General features: G+C 35.5%; 1 protein-coding gene across 8 annotated transcripts in view; it reads left to right on the forward strand.

Moving 5' to 3' along the window:
• The window catches only part of LOC117406002 (dachshund homolog 1-like), a 253,072-nt gene that overhangs the window by 51,294 nt on the left and 184,373 nt on the right, over nucleotides 1–17,405 (forward strand). For all 8 annotated transcript variants that reach the window (XM_059030265.1, XM_059030264.1, XM_059030266.1 and 5 more), the window contains exon 2: nucleotides 15,450–15,565. In XM_059030265.1, coding sequence (XP_058886248.1) covers nucleotides 15,450–15,565 — 116 coding nt within the window. The remainder of the gene's footprint in view (nucleotides 1–15,449; nucleotides 15,566–17,405) is intronic.

Here is a 17,405-nt window from a genome sequence, read left to right on the forward strand (position 1 = left end):
TAATGCCTACTACAGTTAAACCACTTTTTCAGTGCATTAAAAAAGGAATAAGGAATGACAAGGTGTTCATTAGGCTGACATAATTGTACACCTGGGGTGTGATGAGAGGCTCAGAGCCAGAGACTAAGGCACCCACCCCAATTGTGCAGTCGCACAGGGCTTTGACAAAAATAAAAAGGGCTGTAAAGGCCACAGTGGGCGTTAAAGGGATACTTTATATAATCCACAATATATATGCCTAAAGTTAATTTCTTACCTGTTTAATAGAGAATTATACAGAACACAGAAGCGAATGTGACTTAGGCAATGGTGCCAATGTGACTTCCCAGAACACCCCGAAATGTACAGTAAATAGAACGAGACCAGCCAGTTCATACCTGTGGTTTTATTAATGCTGTTGAGTTACTTAGTTATTCTAAATCTCATGTAATTCCCATAGCTGCTGATGTGCTCACATCATCACCCTACCCTGCTGCAGCTCCCAATGGGAACATAAACAAGCTTCCTGTTTCATTTAGCTGATGTCTTTATTTCTTTAGTGCTGAACTGGGGACCCGAGCTACACCAGCAGGCTGATGTAAAGGCTCTTGAGGGATTTGGGATTTGGCATGGTCAAGCTCACAAACGTGATGCCTGCGTAGAAGGTGGCCAATATGCACAGCTGAGATGTGAGGGAAAGGGGTTCCAGTGAAACAAGTCTGTGACACCTGATATTCTTCATCGCTGCTCGCTTGCGGATGGTGGTCTCCTTATGTTGTTCATGTATCTACAAGCCAGCTGTGCCTGGGCTCAAGTACTTTGTTCCCTTTATCGGTTAAAAAGTGATCAACCCACTTTACTTTAATCTTTATTTTCCACATCAAGGCTATGTTGGTCAGACCCTTATATCAAGACAAGTATCAAAATGAAATTCCTTTGGTTTCTGTAACATTACAGTACTTGAACTGTGCCTAATTTTTATATTTTTTATTTACACTTGTTACCTCACCAAGAAGTCATTCAACTGATTTTTTTTTTGTTATGGAATGAAAGCCACTCTTAAGCTCCAGTAACCATTTTTTTTCTCTGTCAAAACATTCGCCAACATGGCTGTCTAAACACTCTGTAGTTAAGTAATTACTCAAGCAATCAGTTTGCAAGTGTTTATTAAGCTTTATACTTACAGCACCATTAAAAGGATTATGGAAGCTATGGAAAACATTGTTTAAGAATTAAACGCAAATAGTATCCAACAACTCTTAAACTCCTAAACTCCTAGTGCTAAAGTGTTGCGCCAGTCACAAACCAGTTGCAAACGAGTCGGAATTCTAGGGTGAACTGTACTAAACATCTGCAATGCTGTTTGCGACTTTTTAGGGAATGCATTGTGGCAGCAGTTTTTCTATGCGGTTCAACCTTAGATGAATATATAATTATGGGCATTCCTGCGGAAATTCGCAAAAAAGCGGATGGAGATAGTGCAAATGAGGGTTCTCAAATATTATTATGAGATATACTAAAGCTGCCGAAACTTACAATTTCATTTGTTAAGAACTTTTGAAAGCATGTTTTGAACAGTCACAATTGTGTTGCTGGCATTTTCCAATCAGCTTTTTCTCATGCATTGCCAGTGGTGCTCAATGTATTTTGGAGGCAAACACACAAGTACCTCATTTTCACTAAAGTCAGGGTGTACTTACAAGCCTTGAAAACAAATTTCTATGACATTTCTGGTTTCCCCCAATGTATTGGGAGCAATAGACTGCACACATGTGCAGCTAACCCCTCCAGCTCATTCTGAGCATCTTATAGGACCAGGATCTATTTTGTGTTAATTGTCTAGGCTACTAAGTTAAAAATAATAATAATTAAAACAAACAAAAAAAACCTGCTAAAACCATTTAGTTTCAATTTAAAATAATATTTTATTTGCATTGTACACCAATGTGTACAATACAGCAGCATGGTTTATTTTGTGTTACTGGTAGGCTAAAGTAAAAAGAAAGTGCGCTAGGTATTCAATTGATTTTATTACTGTACTGTATACTGTATAGGTGCACTGTACAGATTTATATTTTTACATAATGTAATGTGAAGCCTACTCAAAACACATTAGTGTTAATTTCAGCGCAATGATTTACATTTAGAATGCACTGAGCACTATAAATGTATGTGTGTACGATTTTATTGTATTGTTTTTAAACCTGATGCCTCCTTATGTCGGACAAACATGTCCGGTTTAGTAAGGGGCTATTGTATGATTATGAAAAACTTTTGGGGGGTGAAAGAGGATGCCCCTCTATAGAATCTGATGGGATTAAACGGTCTTTCATTTATATATATATATATATATATATATATATATATATATATATATATATATATATATATAACAGTATTAAAATAGGTAAAATGAAAACGAAACAGAATGCATTGTAGTTTTCATTTAACAAAAACAATATTATTTTGATTCTTGCACCCTTGCAAGTATAGACGTCATCCTTTGGGCATTCTCTGCTGCAGCAAACCACAACTCAACTCCCGCTATATGTAATGCTTGAGATCTCTCTAAGAAGACGCAACTAATATTTAAATGAGTATATTGCGTCTCTCTTGATTAACATATATTCTCTTAGTATATATGACAAAATGTATGTTTGCTCTGCAACTGGCCCATCTCAGTACATCTACCCTTCAGTTTTCCAGCTTATTTCCAAGGACACACTCATGTTGTACAGGAGTTTTAAGCTATGTGCAATCATAATTTTAAACAGGTGCTACAACAATGATTACTTTCCACTGCGTGTACTTGTGTGTAACCCATTTCAGACATTTATAAAATATTGCTTGGGTTCAGCATGAGTGCAGAAAACAGAAATGTACCCCATCTGTAATACAATGTGTAGACAAATATCAGCTCCTTTTTTCTTCTATCGCAGTGAGATATTGATCTGCTAGAATTGTGCCATATTGGAGCTGTCGGTTGTGATATTCATCATTCTGTCACATCTCCAGTTCCTCAGAGTTACTAGAAGGTAGAATTGAGGGGTTTAGTCTCGAGAATGTTGCAAACAATTTATCAGAGAACTCTGGCAATATATTTTTTAGGATTTATGTCAGTAAAGTGAAGCCATACATTACGAATGATGTCATTTCACCTACATTTGCTGAATTTAACATTTTGCTTTCTTACCTTAAAAAAAAAAAAAGAAAGAATAACTTTCTTTGTAAAACCTTCAGCAGCATCTATTGCTTTGAGGCATACAATATAGTGTAATGAGTCATTTACCTGGTAAGAAGTAGAATACCTTCACCTGGCTCATAGGACAGATGAGCCTGGTCTGAAGTAATTGGGGTTGTCCAGGTTTAGTGATCTGGGTTCCATCAAGAACCCCTGTGTGTTTGGCAGATGGTGCTGATATGTATGTCAGTGCGAACGAAGGCAAAGTGTTACGTCACACTCAATTAATCATTTCCACCAGCATCTAGATTGCAGACAAAAGATACGTGTGCCTTCCTGACAATATCCTCTTCCCATCTTGGTTTGCATTGTCAAGAAGACGCTGTCAAGTCTCACAGCCCTCGTTTTCTGGTAAAACAACGGAAGAAAACAGTATTGAGACTGTGAGTTCTCAGTCAATACATGTGTATTCTCAGTTAGGACTGCCAAGGGTGCATTTGAAAAGGATTAATTAAGAGATACCAGCAGATACCCAATGTTCTCCTTAAGAGTTTCACTTTGATACTAGTTTAGGCAAACCACTTTTTTTTCTTAACTGTGCAGAGGTGCTGTCGGAGCTGTTGTTTCCGAATAAAAATGCACTGTGATGTTGTTATTGTAAACAGCACTTAAACACAGCTGGCAGAATTGATCAGGGCCACATTAGAGTGAACTTCAGCAGATGACTGGAGCAGCGTAAACAATAACTAAATATGCAAACAGTTCCTGCAGTGTAGGCTCAGGGGAACAGGCACCATTATTTCTGACTTTGAACAGGGAAAATGGGGCAGATTCATAACCTCCTTCTGTAAAGAGAGGTTCTATTATTATTAAACATCTGCCTTCCTCTTACAATATGAAGCACTGTGGACTCTCTCGATTATTTACATTTCATTAATTATTAAAAAGGAAAAAGAGCATAAACAGCAGATCAGTTTTGTTTAATGTTTCACACAGGATTCTGGTGCTTGGTCCAATTAATGTTAATCATCAAGGACTTCCTGTTTAACTTGTACATAAAGTGTGTGTTTGTCTCAGCACAAATTAGTTTTTTTCTTCTAATTATTGTAGGAACTAATGATATGACCACACATTGCTGCCTTTTTTGTTGTAACTGTTTGGATGTAGGAAAATAAACAAACTGTAGGAACCACATTCGTGCAGAACTTAAATTAGAATCCCTGAGACACACAAAACATTAAAATAAATAAGAAAAAGCTGAGCAAACATCTTTTAGTGCTGAGCATTTTAGTGAGTATACAAGTATGCAATCAATTAGAAATCATAAATAACGCTGATTTGCATTCACATATATTCAAAGGAAATGTGTACATTAATGCTTCAAGCAGGCTTGCTTATTACTTGAAAAAACATGTTTTGGTTTGGACACTTTTTTAATGTCACAATCACTAAAGATCACACATTCTGTAATTGATAGACTTTCATTATTGTGTATACATAATATAGACAATTGAAAGTAATATGTACTGTAACATGGGGTGTGGGGGACAACAATTTAAATATGTTTACTGTATGTTTGTATATTTCACCTGTACTGCGCTAATCTTCAGACAATACATATATATATATATATATATATATATATATATATATATATATATATATATATATATATATATAATTACTCTAGTTATTAATAATCAGGGTTATCTTCCACCTTCTGCATTGATGTCTCAAACAGGAAAGAGCAGATTTGTCAATTCTGGTATACTCCCCCCCGTTATTCATATTCTCCACTGTTGAAAACAGATTAAAACCCCTTCAGGAAGGCTTAGTTAGTTTGTATTTCTTAAAACCTGCATGTTGTTCTGCCAGGATTTGGGATTTAATATGAAAATAATCTTTTTTTACCAGGACAAGTTTGTCTTTGTCTGTTCTGTTAGTAGTATTGATTGAACACATTGCACAAAGGTTAATGCAATCGCTCCATTAAAACCAAGCAACTGATAAAGGTGCCAAATAAATAGATAATAATAATAATAATAATAATAATAATAATAATAATAATAATAATAATAATAATAATGTATGTGAGCAGCACAAATTTCAGATAGTGTATGCTGGTAATACAAACAGCACATTACAGTAAAGTCATTCTTCAATATTACTCTATAGTCCTCTGTACATATGCATAAATAACTGCATAGAAAGCCTCTTTATATTCAAAATACTACAGCAATGGAAATATTAGCGTTTGAATGTTTTTTCAGTTCATGCCACATTGTTTATTCTGCTTAATGACATTTACACTGGTCTTTGTTTTAATGTCCTTTTGTACACAATAAAAAGGTCAGATTGAAACAGCAGCCAGCGTGGTGTCGTCAGGTGGAACAGAACTCTGTAACACATGAGTGGCAATTATTGTTTTTTTTTTGTTTACCATCGCCTTTTGTTAAGGATATCCAGCCAATCTGTGGAGTGGAACAGGTGGTCTGGACTTAGAGAAAAATAAAGAATAAAAATCTACAGCTATGACCAAACGTATTGCATTATCTAGAACTTTAGGACTGAGACATAATTTATAAAAACAAAATATATATGAACATAATTTATATATTTTATTTAACATGCAATCAAAGAAACTACAAAACGATATTGCAAAAGTCTACCGGAAGCCATAATATTAGTACAGTATTTCATGTTAGATTTCAAAATGTTTTTCAATTTTTGTCAGTTTTTCATGAAGTATATGGAAAACTACAAAGTGGTATGTAGGTTAGCATAACATTATTCAGCAGGTTTCATTCGACTTTATAAAGCAAAGTGTGTTAATTTTATAGGGTGATGCAAAACTATTGGCCATAGCTGTAGGTGATTGTATATGGTGAAAATGATTTTCTTATTGCACACATCTTTGAGCAGCTTGGGCAGATAGCTTGTGGTAAGTATTCACTGTAAAACGCATGGGGAAATTGAAAAAGGTAGAAAAAATCAAACAGCAATCTGGGAATAACTTGCTCTGATTTACAGCAAACACTAGGGTGGCTAGGAAAGCAACAGAATAGTTTTGCTGCCCATGCTTGTGATTTGGCAAGGCTTTTATTAATCATGCATATTAATGACCTCATGTTTCTGATTAAACTTCAAGTCATCTGTTTATTTTTCAGACATATTCATGCCTGGTGTGCTTTTAGCACTTACTAGTTCCATACCATGTTTTCCCACTGCAACCCACAGAAAACAGAGATTGTATTTGTCTGGCAGTAAATGTTCACTTTGCAATCTGTCAAAATACTTAAGAGTTGAAATGTGTCAGGAAATACTGTGGAGGTTATGTTTGTGTTACAGCACTAGGCTTTTAAATTAACATTATTTCATTTCGATGAACATAGTTAGTTGACATTCCTCACCATTTAAGAGTTCTGTAAGTTTAAAAAAAAAAAAGAATGTGCTGCAGGTTTACAAAAATATATATTATGCTCATTAAATGTATCATTGCACTTTTACTGGTCAAATAAAATATGCCATTCCTTTAATAATTTCAATTTTCTTAAATACGTGGTATGTTATTGAATTACTTTAATTTGTATAACCAGCTGAGTGTAAATCCCTTAACATGTACAACATAACATGTTCTTTACAGAACACTTATTGAGAACTCTTATATAGTGAAAGCAACGCGGCTAGATCACTAACATATAAAAATCACCCCTACATTCAGTGGCACAAAAAAAACAACAAGAAAGTTTGTTGTGAAGACAGGAGACATAATTGAAAACTGCAGCTGGACTGTTGTAAAATCATGTAAGAGATGGGTAGAAAATTAGATTAATCAAGAAGCAGACATTGTGAGGAAAGTTTGTTCGAATGCCTGACAGTCTTGCTCTTTCTCTCATTTCAAATGTTGGCAGGGTAGCAGGCAGCTCCAAGGGAAATGTGCTCCTTTCATACTTGAGTAATTGATGAATTGTATGCAATATGCAAATGAGAATCCATAAATCTTATGAATGACAGCTTAATTTATGTGAGCCTTAATGAATGCAGGATTAGATTTTAATTAAATATCCTCAAAGGCACCCTGACTGGTATGTTTTTAAAGCCTTGTTTTTGAAGACTTGTTTCACATGCAATGCAGTTCATGAAAATGAGAGATCACTCAAAGCAGTTAGATTAAATGTCCTTACAATTGTAAGATAAGACTTGTTCTGTTTTGTTAACTAAAGGGACTGCAATTAATAAATATTGAAAACAAAATCATATCTAAAAATCTCATTTTGACTTTCCTGGAACTGCTCATTTTAATACATTTGATTAACTGCTTTACGTTTAGCAGTATCTGATTTATAACATTAGGTACAGTATCTGTTTAATTAAAAAAATATTCTCCATTAGGAATGAAAAAAAGTCAACCAATTAGAAATTCTTCATCAATTCCCATGTTGTGGAAAGTCTGTTCAGTCTGTTCAGTCTGTATTAGTGTTAATAGAAGTGATACAGAAATAATACTGGTGTCTTATAATTAGTGTACACAATAATGCAATTGGCTTTTTCTAGTAATAATACATTACGGCTTTTAAAAATAGACATTATCAAACTCTCTTCTCATTTTCTCTTTTATTAATTTAATTGGTACTTTTTCAAGACTGTATGTGATGCTAAATCCATGTACTTTTGTTTTCATGAGTGAAGTTTCCAATAAACGACATATATTCCAATATGACTTGTCAATATGTATCCGTCATCCATTATACATTCCAATGTAAGACTATATTATACATATTACACCCCAAGAGCCCCACTGCCATATACTGTAACCTACATAGCGCACCTCCAAAGCCATTGAACTCCTAGAACCAAGTGCCACCCCATACAAAGATAAACCCTTAAACTGTTCCAGTCTGGCTGTGGGAGATGTATTGTATCACTGAAAACAGGATTAAAGAGCAGTTTACTAACTAGCATGGAAGTTAATGACACTAGACTGGCACAGAAGATAGCCAAGATTATTACATGTATCTAAAGCTAACTAATCTTTACTACATGCAGCAGAATTACTTGCAGCAAAAAAAAACGAAAAGAAAAACATTGCATTAGCTCTCACCTGTGAAAAATGCTACTTTGTTACTGGGAGTATCGACTATATATGAAGTGCACTGTTTCATTTATAGCATTCTAATATTTACGGGTGAAAGACACACAACCAAAAATAGTGTGGCAGCCATTTATAGACTATACATATGGGACAAGGTTCATGAAAAAAGACACCTCAGAAATCACCTAACATGGATGCAAACGCAGTCAGCAAAGAGCCTCTTTGTGCTGAAGTGAAACTAAATTGTAATGGGAAAAATGCAAAACACAAGGCAGGTTTAATAGGAAGACCAATGATAAGACACTGAAATGTAAATATGTAAAGAGATTACTGTATAAAGAGAATATCTGTATGTCCTCAGGGGTAAATGCTTTGACATAGATAGACAAAACATCCTAATGTTTTAGTTACAGAGAAGTAATGTTTTGTTTTTTTATCAGTAAATTATATTGTTCCAAAAGAGAACAGAAAGCGCACTTGGTCCCTTTGTATTTTGTTTTAATGTAACAATCTACTTAGGGGCTGTTGAGAGATTAAAAGCCCTGTTCAGCTTGAAGTACCCTTTTCCCTTTGATTCTCTGCATTTCATCTTATTTATTGTTGAGAACAAAAGTAAAGTGTTTACAACAGGAAGCAGCTGTGAATAGCAATAAAGGACAGCTTTTAAACAAACAATATATATATATATATATATATAGTCCTTACACATAATCCATCTATCACTATCTGATAACACAGCTACAACTACCTGGGCGCAGGAACATTCTGACAGGTGTGAGGGAAAGCTGGTTGAGATAAACCAACTGCAGCTCAATGCAAATCAACTTGCTGATAGAGATCTCAGTGGGGATTGATAAATACTGTACAAGGGAGCATAATAGCATGTTATGTACCACTGTTTGACCTTTATCACAATCTTTTCATTTAGTCGGAGTGCTGTATTATAAATAGAGCTGAGTATGTCTGTAAAATCCTGTACTGTATTTTTATATTATAATTTTACAGCACCATTTTTAAATGTGCTTGTTTTTTGAAACCTTTTAAAATGCATTCTTAATGCCGAAGGCTATGGGAATGATGTAAGGAATTGTATAATAATTGTATTATGCTTTTGTTCATAAGATGACACAAGCTTTATTATTGGTTCTCATGCTGATAGAAGAAACAAAGACATGACTTAGTGTATTATATACATTAGTAATAATAATAATAATAATACTAGTACTACTACGACTACTTCTACTACAACAACAACTACTACTACTACTAATAATAATAATAATAATAATAATAATAATACAACTACAATTACTACCAATAATAACAATAGTGCATTTCTACACCTCACCCCTAAAAACATACAACAATTTCTATGACTTTGAATGACAGACTGGGTACAGTTTCATACAGCATGATTGTCATGTGTTGATTTTATCGTGGACTGACTGTAGTTGGTTGCTTATTTATAACAGAGAAAGTTGTTATCCTTGTACCTTAGCAGAAAAAAATAGATACCAGGTCTTGGGAATTGTATATATACATTTGCACAATGTGATTGAAATAAACAAACAAACTTCTTTTGACCCATGACTTTCTGTATCCAAGAAATGGAATTCAGCAAGCATTGTGTGGAAACGTTTTTTTTTATTTATTTATTTATTTTTTTTAATGATTTGAAGAAAAAAAAAAAAAATTCCTGGCAATATCCGAGACCTTGTTTTCATTGCTGGTCACCACCTCAGCAAACTAATCAATGAGGCATGCACTGCTATCTCCTGTAAAAAAAAAAGAAAAATAAACCAGCGATAATCCCTAAGTTAAAAGGTTATTCTCTGCGATAAAAGCTATTTTGTTAATTTATTTACTCTCTGGTACAGAGAGATAAAGAAAGGGAACAATTAGGGAATTCTAGGTGAGAGATTTTAAAAAGGGCAATGACATAGAGTTAATATTTTATAAGGTCTGATTGGCGGTATGATGGAAAAGCCTTTGTTTCGAGAAGCAGGCGTATAATGCTAAAGATGATGTGCTGTATATTAGAAAAAAGAAGACAGTGTAGCAGGCAAGAACAGTGAAGCTTCGAAACAAGAAAGTGGGCCACCAGTTCAAAAAGATGGCACAGAGAGGGAAACAGCCATTACTGATGGCTTGTGATAAAATGTACTAATATTGCCACAAGGGGTTCCTACACATCAAATGCCACATTCTCATCATCATCATCCATAACTATAAACACTCAACAGTAGTACATACAGTAGTACTAAAAGAAACTTCGAATACACCTGTGTGCAGCTTCCCTTGGCCTTAGAAAATCCTGTTTTTTTTTTACTAATCCCAGTTCAAAGTGAATAATTTGACCCCCAGTTACCTTACTAACTTTCCCTATCATAGAATACATTAGATGTGACTGGAGTCTTCTTGATAATAGTAAAGTGGCCACCTGAATCACTAAATGTAAATTAAGGATGTCATCCTGTTTAGGTGACATTTGCAAAGAGATACACGTGTAACATATATCACTATGGGGGTTATCAAAGTGAGGGGAAACAACCACCTTTTATTGGTGGAGATCAAAGGTAGAATTGCAGACTGGTATTTTATTGAATGTTTAACTTAATTGTAGTTTTCCTACAACAGTGCGAAAAAAGGAATGATTAATAGAAATAGGCCGTTGTGCTCTAATGGCTTTGTTGCACTGAAATTGGTACTGTAATGGAGTGTATAGTTTGCCTTTAATCTGATTGCTTTAGCAGCAGTCTATCCGATAGTATCGGGTTCCAGCTTGCACTGCTGGGTCAACATGGACCAAGTCCATTAAAAGAAACAAGGTTCAGGGAAAGTGCATTTCTATTTTCTTTTGCCATGGTTACACAACAAAAAAGGGGAGAAATCCTGTATTTGTAACATATTAGTGGCTTGGACCCTGAAGGTAGTGTGCTGGATTTCTTTATAAATTGAAGTCAGGAAAATAAACCCAGCTATTTATCTCTAGTGTAAACAGAAGTATATCCAGGGATCGCCTCTGAAGAAAAGCACAGATGTTCCTGGTTGACTTGCTGATTTCATTTTGGTAAACGTTTATATTTGTTTCATTTGGTCTTTCCAGACCTCAGTATTTGAACAATAAATAAGTCAATAAAAAAATTATAGCCTAATAAATCCAGTTATAAACCAGCCTTTTGTTTGCACAGCCCCAAATTTAATTAAAGCACTCAGAATGTGTATGAACAGGTAGTTTGAATCTCTAAGGGAGATTCAATTAAAACTGTCTTGCTGAAGCTATACCTAGAACATTAGGGAGTTATTTTCCTTTTCTTGTGCATTAAATTACTGAACATCCTAAATGTTCTCAGAATATGTACAAAAGTATTGATTTTGAGCCACATTTGATGGCATGCATTATTACAGATGGCACGTCTATATATACAGCACATACAGCATAAGAAGAAAGATGTCAAGATAGAAATTTCAGTTCAGATTTGAAATTCTGCTATTATGCCAATTAGTGGGGTTCCCGAGTGGCACATCCAGTAAAAGCACTTGCATAGAGTGCAGGATGCGCCCTATAGTCTGGACGTCGCGAGTCCGAGTCCAGGCTATTCCTTTGCCGACTGAGGACAGGAGCTCCCAGGGAGCGGCGCTCAATTGGCCGAGCGCCACCCGGGGGTAGGGAGGGCTAGGTCGGCCAGGGTGTCCTCGACTCACTGCGCACCAGCGACCCCTGTAGTCTGGCCGGGCGCCTGCGGGCTTGCCTGTAAGCTGCCTGAGAGCTGCGTTGTCCTCCGACGCTGTAGCTCTTGGGTGGCTGCATGGTGAGTCCGCAGTGTGGAAAAAAGCGGTTGGCTGACGGCACACGCTTCGGAGGACAGTGTGTGTTCGTCTTCGCCCTCCCGAGTCAGCGCAAGGGTGGTTGTGGTGAGCTGAGCATAATAAAAATAATTAGCCATTCCAAATTGGGAGAAAATAATAAAAATAATTGGCAACGACTAAATTTATAGGAAAAAAAAAAAGAGATGCCCATTGGATTTTGAAAGGGTACAAACGTAGTTTATCCGATTTTATATTGAGTTCCTTATTTTGAATAATGTAGCCTGGATAATGTTCTCTGCACTTCAGTCCTGGATTTGAGTTTGTACCAATAGAGTCACCATATACATCTAATAAAGGCAAGATAAACCAAGGGTTGTGCTGAGTGCACAGCCACTTTCTTTTGCTAGCAATAAAAAGTAACCGTACTGAATGATACTTGACACAGTGTACTAGCTGTACACTAGATGGCATTGACTTAGCACACTACAGACCTTTTGGTTGATCCAGACTTTAGTAGATTTCTATGGTGACTTGAACATTGCTATGGGACTTTTTGTTTCCATCAATTGTTGTTCAGGGCACCCAAAAAATGGATGTATCTAACATTTCTGTTTAATGTATTTGAATCAGCATTCAGAAGTCACTGAGCATTTTCCAACATGCAAACTTCCAAAATGTTCTTCTGGCATTCAAGAGAGAGAGAGAGAGGAATTTAAATGTTAGATTTAGCTGCGTTGTAGATCATTTAAACTTGAGCCTCCATGAATGACATTTAAGCATAATTCAGTTGAGGAGAACGGAAGGGAAATACTGAGCACAGTATAAATCATGTTTACTATTAGAGCAATGTCTTCCTTAGTTAAATAGCAGAACTCTTATTTCAGAAGAGCCAGCTGTTTTTTATGTCTGAAAAACAAGCACATGCAAGGACATCAGAGCTATTTTAAAGAAAAGATGCTTCAAGAAATTCCTAGGGCACAATTTTTTTTTTTTATGATAGTAAAAAACCTAATAAAAAGAATGCATTTGCTATTTAGGTTTTCAATTAGTGTTCTGGTAACCGGTAGTTAAAAAAAAAAATGCTTTGTGTTAATGAATTCCCTTCTCAATTAAATCTGATATTTAAAATGTATTATTAAGTCAATTATCATTAAAAAGACCAGGTACATAGCATGTCATCTCATATCCCATTGCTGTAGTCAGTTTGTTCTGATTTTCAGTTGTTTAATCATTCCTTTTTAATCAGCATCACTTCCTGTTCCTACCCCATCAATCTTAGTGATGTCACACCAGTGCAGTACCGTGAGAAAATATTTACCTAAATGGTGGGAAAGAACATATCATATAAAGGCTTATGTCATGTTGCTTGTGCTTTGTGTTTTAGGTTACTTTGATTCATTATTGTTTGACTGTACCATAGACACAGAATGTCTCAGTCAGTAAAAGCCTGCTTTATTATTGGTGAAAAAATTTAAAATAGCTAACAACATTTTGTTTAGTGATTTCAGATTGTATCAGTCAGTAAAAAAACAAAGCTGAAAGTAATACAGAGTAAATAATACATATTTATAATACTTGTTCTATATGCTGAGACTTCACTGTGCACTATTTTTTATATTTCTGTAGTTTTGTTTTAAGATAAAACTGTGTTACATGAGTCAGGGCAGATCAACTACATCTCTTAACTCTCTTTCAAGGTTCAAACACATTCAGGTAAAATAACCTTTTCCAGCTTTACCAGACTATAGGGAAGTGAATGTGCTGACGTTATGAAAACTTACATGGCATACAGTGGTCCTTAAGGAAGCATGCACATTTTTTTGCCAAAATAAAAATAAAAAAACGCTGCCCTGACTATTGCTAAATTATGTTGTGTTAAAGGCTCTATCTGAACATAGTGGAACTATGAACATTTTGGTGAAAGTAATTTCCTAATCAAAGAGCCTCCCTTATTTAAAAGCCCCTCGCCCTCACTTAAATGGGCTGCAACATTATATTTGTTCAGTCATATTAATTTTTAAAAAGGTTCTGAAAATTCAAAGAGGAATCATAAGCCCCTTTCATACTGGCAATCCTACCCGGGTCCGGACCCTGCTCCTGGCTAACCGGGTCACAATCCCGCGTAGTGTGAAACCATGTTCCTGGATCAGACCCGGGTGGCCCACCTCCGGATGTGGGTTGACACGCTTTGACTCGGGTTGAGCGAGACAAAATGCCTGATGGCCATTCATGAGCCGACACGATAACAAACAGCCACGCCTCCGTGGAAGTTTCACTTCCGCAAGGAACATTTATGTTTATTCTGTTTAGCCATATTTTTGTTGACTGAGACACTGTGTACTTGCGTCTGTCATCCAGGTCAAACCTGCTTTATCAAAAGCAGTGTGAAATCACGTACCCGACCCGCATGACACCGAGTACTGCCCGGGTAGATTCTTACCCGAGTAGATCATGCGTGTGAAAGGGGCTATAGTCAGTTACTTTCTACATACAATTGTGGACAATGGAATTTTACACAATATGCTTTTATTGTAACTCATTTCAATCAAAAGCCCTCCAAAAAACAAAGATCCCAAACAGTATTCTCACTTCTGGGATTATGTTAACATAGGATAAGCAGAGTGCAGTAAACACAAATTAACATTGTATTGATTTGTTGACATGAAGGCACTGGAGCCATACTGTATGGTTAAAAGTTGTTAGAATGGAGAACTCACATAGGCAGAAATAAGTTAAAATATAACTTGATGATCCTTGAAAAAGAAAGAAAATGAAGAGGCCTTTTCCACCAGATTAGGCAGGTATTGTAATTTATCATCGAGATACTAGGCCGGTTATGTGAAGTAATAAAACATCTCATCAGAAATATACTACAGGTCTGAATCCCTCTCTCATACAACCTTCAAGCTAACTGGAGTATTAAATCAAACAAGGAGAACATTTCCTTAGGCAGCCATTGCCTTTTAATTTCCTGAAGAATCTTAAAATATCATTCATTACAAGAACTACACATATTTGGTCTCATAAATCAACAGCAGCCTGACTGCAATAATTATTACAAGTTAACATGTAATTTTCAAGCTGAAAGCTACGTGCTGAATTTTAGCATATGCAAACGAGGCAATTCAAATGGTGTCTGGATATTAATACCAAGGAGCAGGTAACGAGGTGCTGGCTATGAATTATGCATCAAAAGCGGTTGATCTTCAGTGAATGAAATGAATTCAGCATGTAATCTAATTAGTAATGGAAGTCTATTACATCTAACTGCAAAAGCAACTGTCCTTGAAAACCATTTATTTACAGAACATGTTAGCACTTTCAGTAGAATCTGTTCAAGACAGCAGTACAAGTGAAAGTTTTTTTTTTCTTTTCTTTTAATTTTAGCTCTAGACCCGGGAGGCCTCCCAAGAGGACGCAGAGTGTTACATCCCCAGAGAATCAGCACATCATGCCACATACTGTCCCAGGTCTCATGTCACCAGGAATCATTGCTCCTACAGGTAAATGTGTCTCTCTCTCCAGAAATACGTTTCCTATTTCCTCACTTGCCTCAGTGCATAAACTGGTTTCTCAGCAACCAAGGGTTTTCAAATCTCAGATTATTGGCACAAAACAAACAAACGAACAAATGCAAAGACATGGGATGATGTAAAAGGTTTGGCGTTCATTTGCTAGCAAATCAAATCAGGTCTTTCAACTGTGATATTTTAAAGTTTATTATAGACATGTCAATTGTATTAGTTTGTTGTTTGCTACTACCAGATAATTCCTCAAAATGAAACATTGGTCTCACTAGGTTCACACTTAAAGGTGCATGATTCTTTGGTACTGGGCAGAGTATACCAAGTATAAACAATTAGTACGTATAACAAAATAAAAACTGTATTGTAATAGAGTTAACATTCCTTCATTGTATTGATATTCCTCAGCATAACAATAAAAACAGCTATTTGTTAATTTACATGTTAGATTTTACATTTTTATCACAAGAATATGCATTTAAATTTATCGAGCCAAATTCATTAAGAAAGCAAGATTTCTTATCAGTTACCAACCCTTGTGTAATCAGATGCTGGTGACAGTTTACAAAACCAGAAAAAAACAGTTTGTTGTTTTTATTATAGGTTTCGAAACGATTAACTTTGAAATTTCCGAGAGATCAATTCTGAGGAATTATAACATGATGTGGCAAAACATCATGACAGGCAAAAAAGTGCAAGATTACATAAGATGTTGCTAAAGTGGTTAAAAGAATGCAGAGGGACATTTTATAATTTGTATATCCTTAGCTGATAAACTGTTACTGTATTTATTATATTTGTCGACAAAGTGGTAGTGTCTCAGTTTCTTTGAATCGAAAAATAAAAAGAGATAAAGCAAGGCTCATGTATATATGAATCTATAAATGCTTCATGTACAGTATTGTACAGTACAACATCTGCTGCACAATATAGCTCACCAGCAAACTAACCTTGGAACTATTACTCATAGCCCAGTCAGAGGATGTTTTACAGTCAACTCTCATTACAACACATTACAACACATTTCAATATACCAGCAAAAACATTTGTCTTATCAGGGATTCTTAAAATAAGCTCATTGCCAGAAGAATAAACAATAACCAGTTGCTCTTCAAGTTAGCCTCCAGCGTGTTTTATTACAACTAATGGTGTCACGGAAAGACCTGCTTTCTCTTGTGTTCTTTCTTTGTTGCTGGATTTTAACTCTGACAGTTTGAAAGGCATGCTGCAGTCTTTCAGTAAAGCTGGTCTCGATTCACCACTTCCTGCACTGCACTTTTTTTTTGTTTAATTGTGTCTGTTGAATAATTAGAGATCATCCCTAAATAAGCCTGCCAATTTTTTATTTTTTATTAGCTCCAGTCTTGAAAAAAAATACTAGTGGTAGGCAAACTTATTATATACAGTATGTGATATTATATTATACATATATTACTTGTTAATACAAATATTTGTTTCCTTATTTTGAAACATATTGTTGACAAAATCATTTTAGTAATAGCTTCCAATAGCTGTGCTCTTTATTCTTTGCCCTTCTCCAGGAGTCAGTAGCTACCAGATATGGTAGTTTTCAGATGCAGCCCTAATGAGTTTGTTGTATTACACACTCCTATTGATAAAGCACTCTGTTTTAGCCACGGCAGCATAGATTATTTAAGCTTCATTCCTTTCCATACGCCACACACTAACAAGCGCAAGAAACATAAGAAAAAATAGATTCAAAGTCTGTGACACACAGACTGGAGTGCCCTACTATTCTTATCAATAATGCACTTTTTATTCAGCATTATATATTAAGAAAAATACTTACAATAAGCTT

This window comes from Acipenser ruthenus, chromosome 9 (genome assembly GCF_902713425.1).
Source record: "Acipenser ruthenus chromosome 9, fAciRut3.2 maternal haplotype, whole genome shotgun sequence".
Lineage (NCBI taxonomy): Eukaryota > Metazoa > Chordata > Actinopteri > Acipenseriformes > Acipenseridae > Acipenser > Acipenser ruthenus.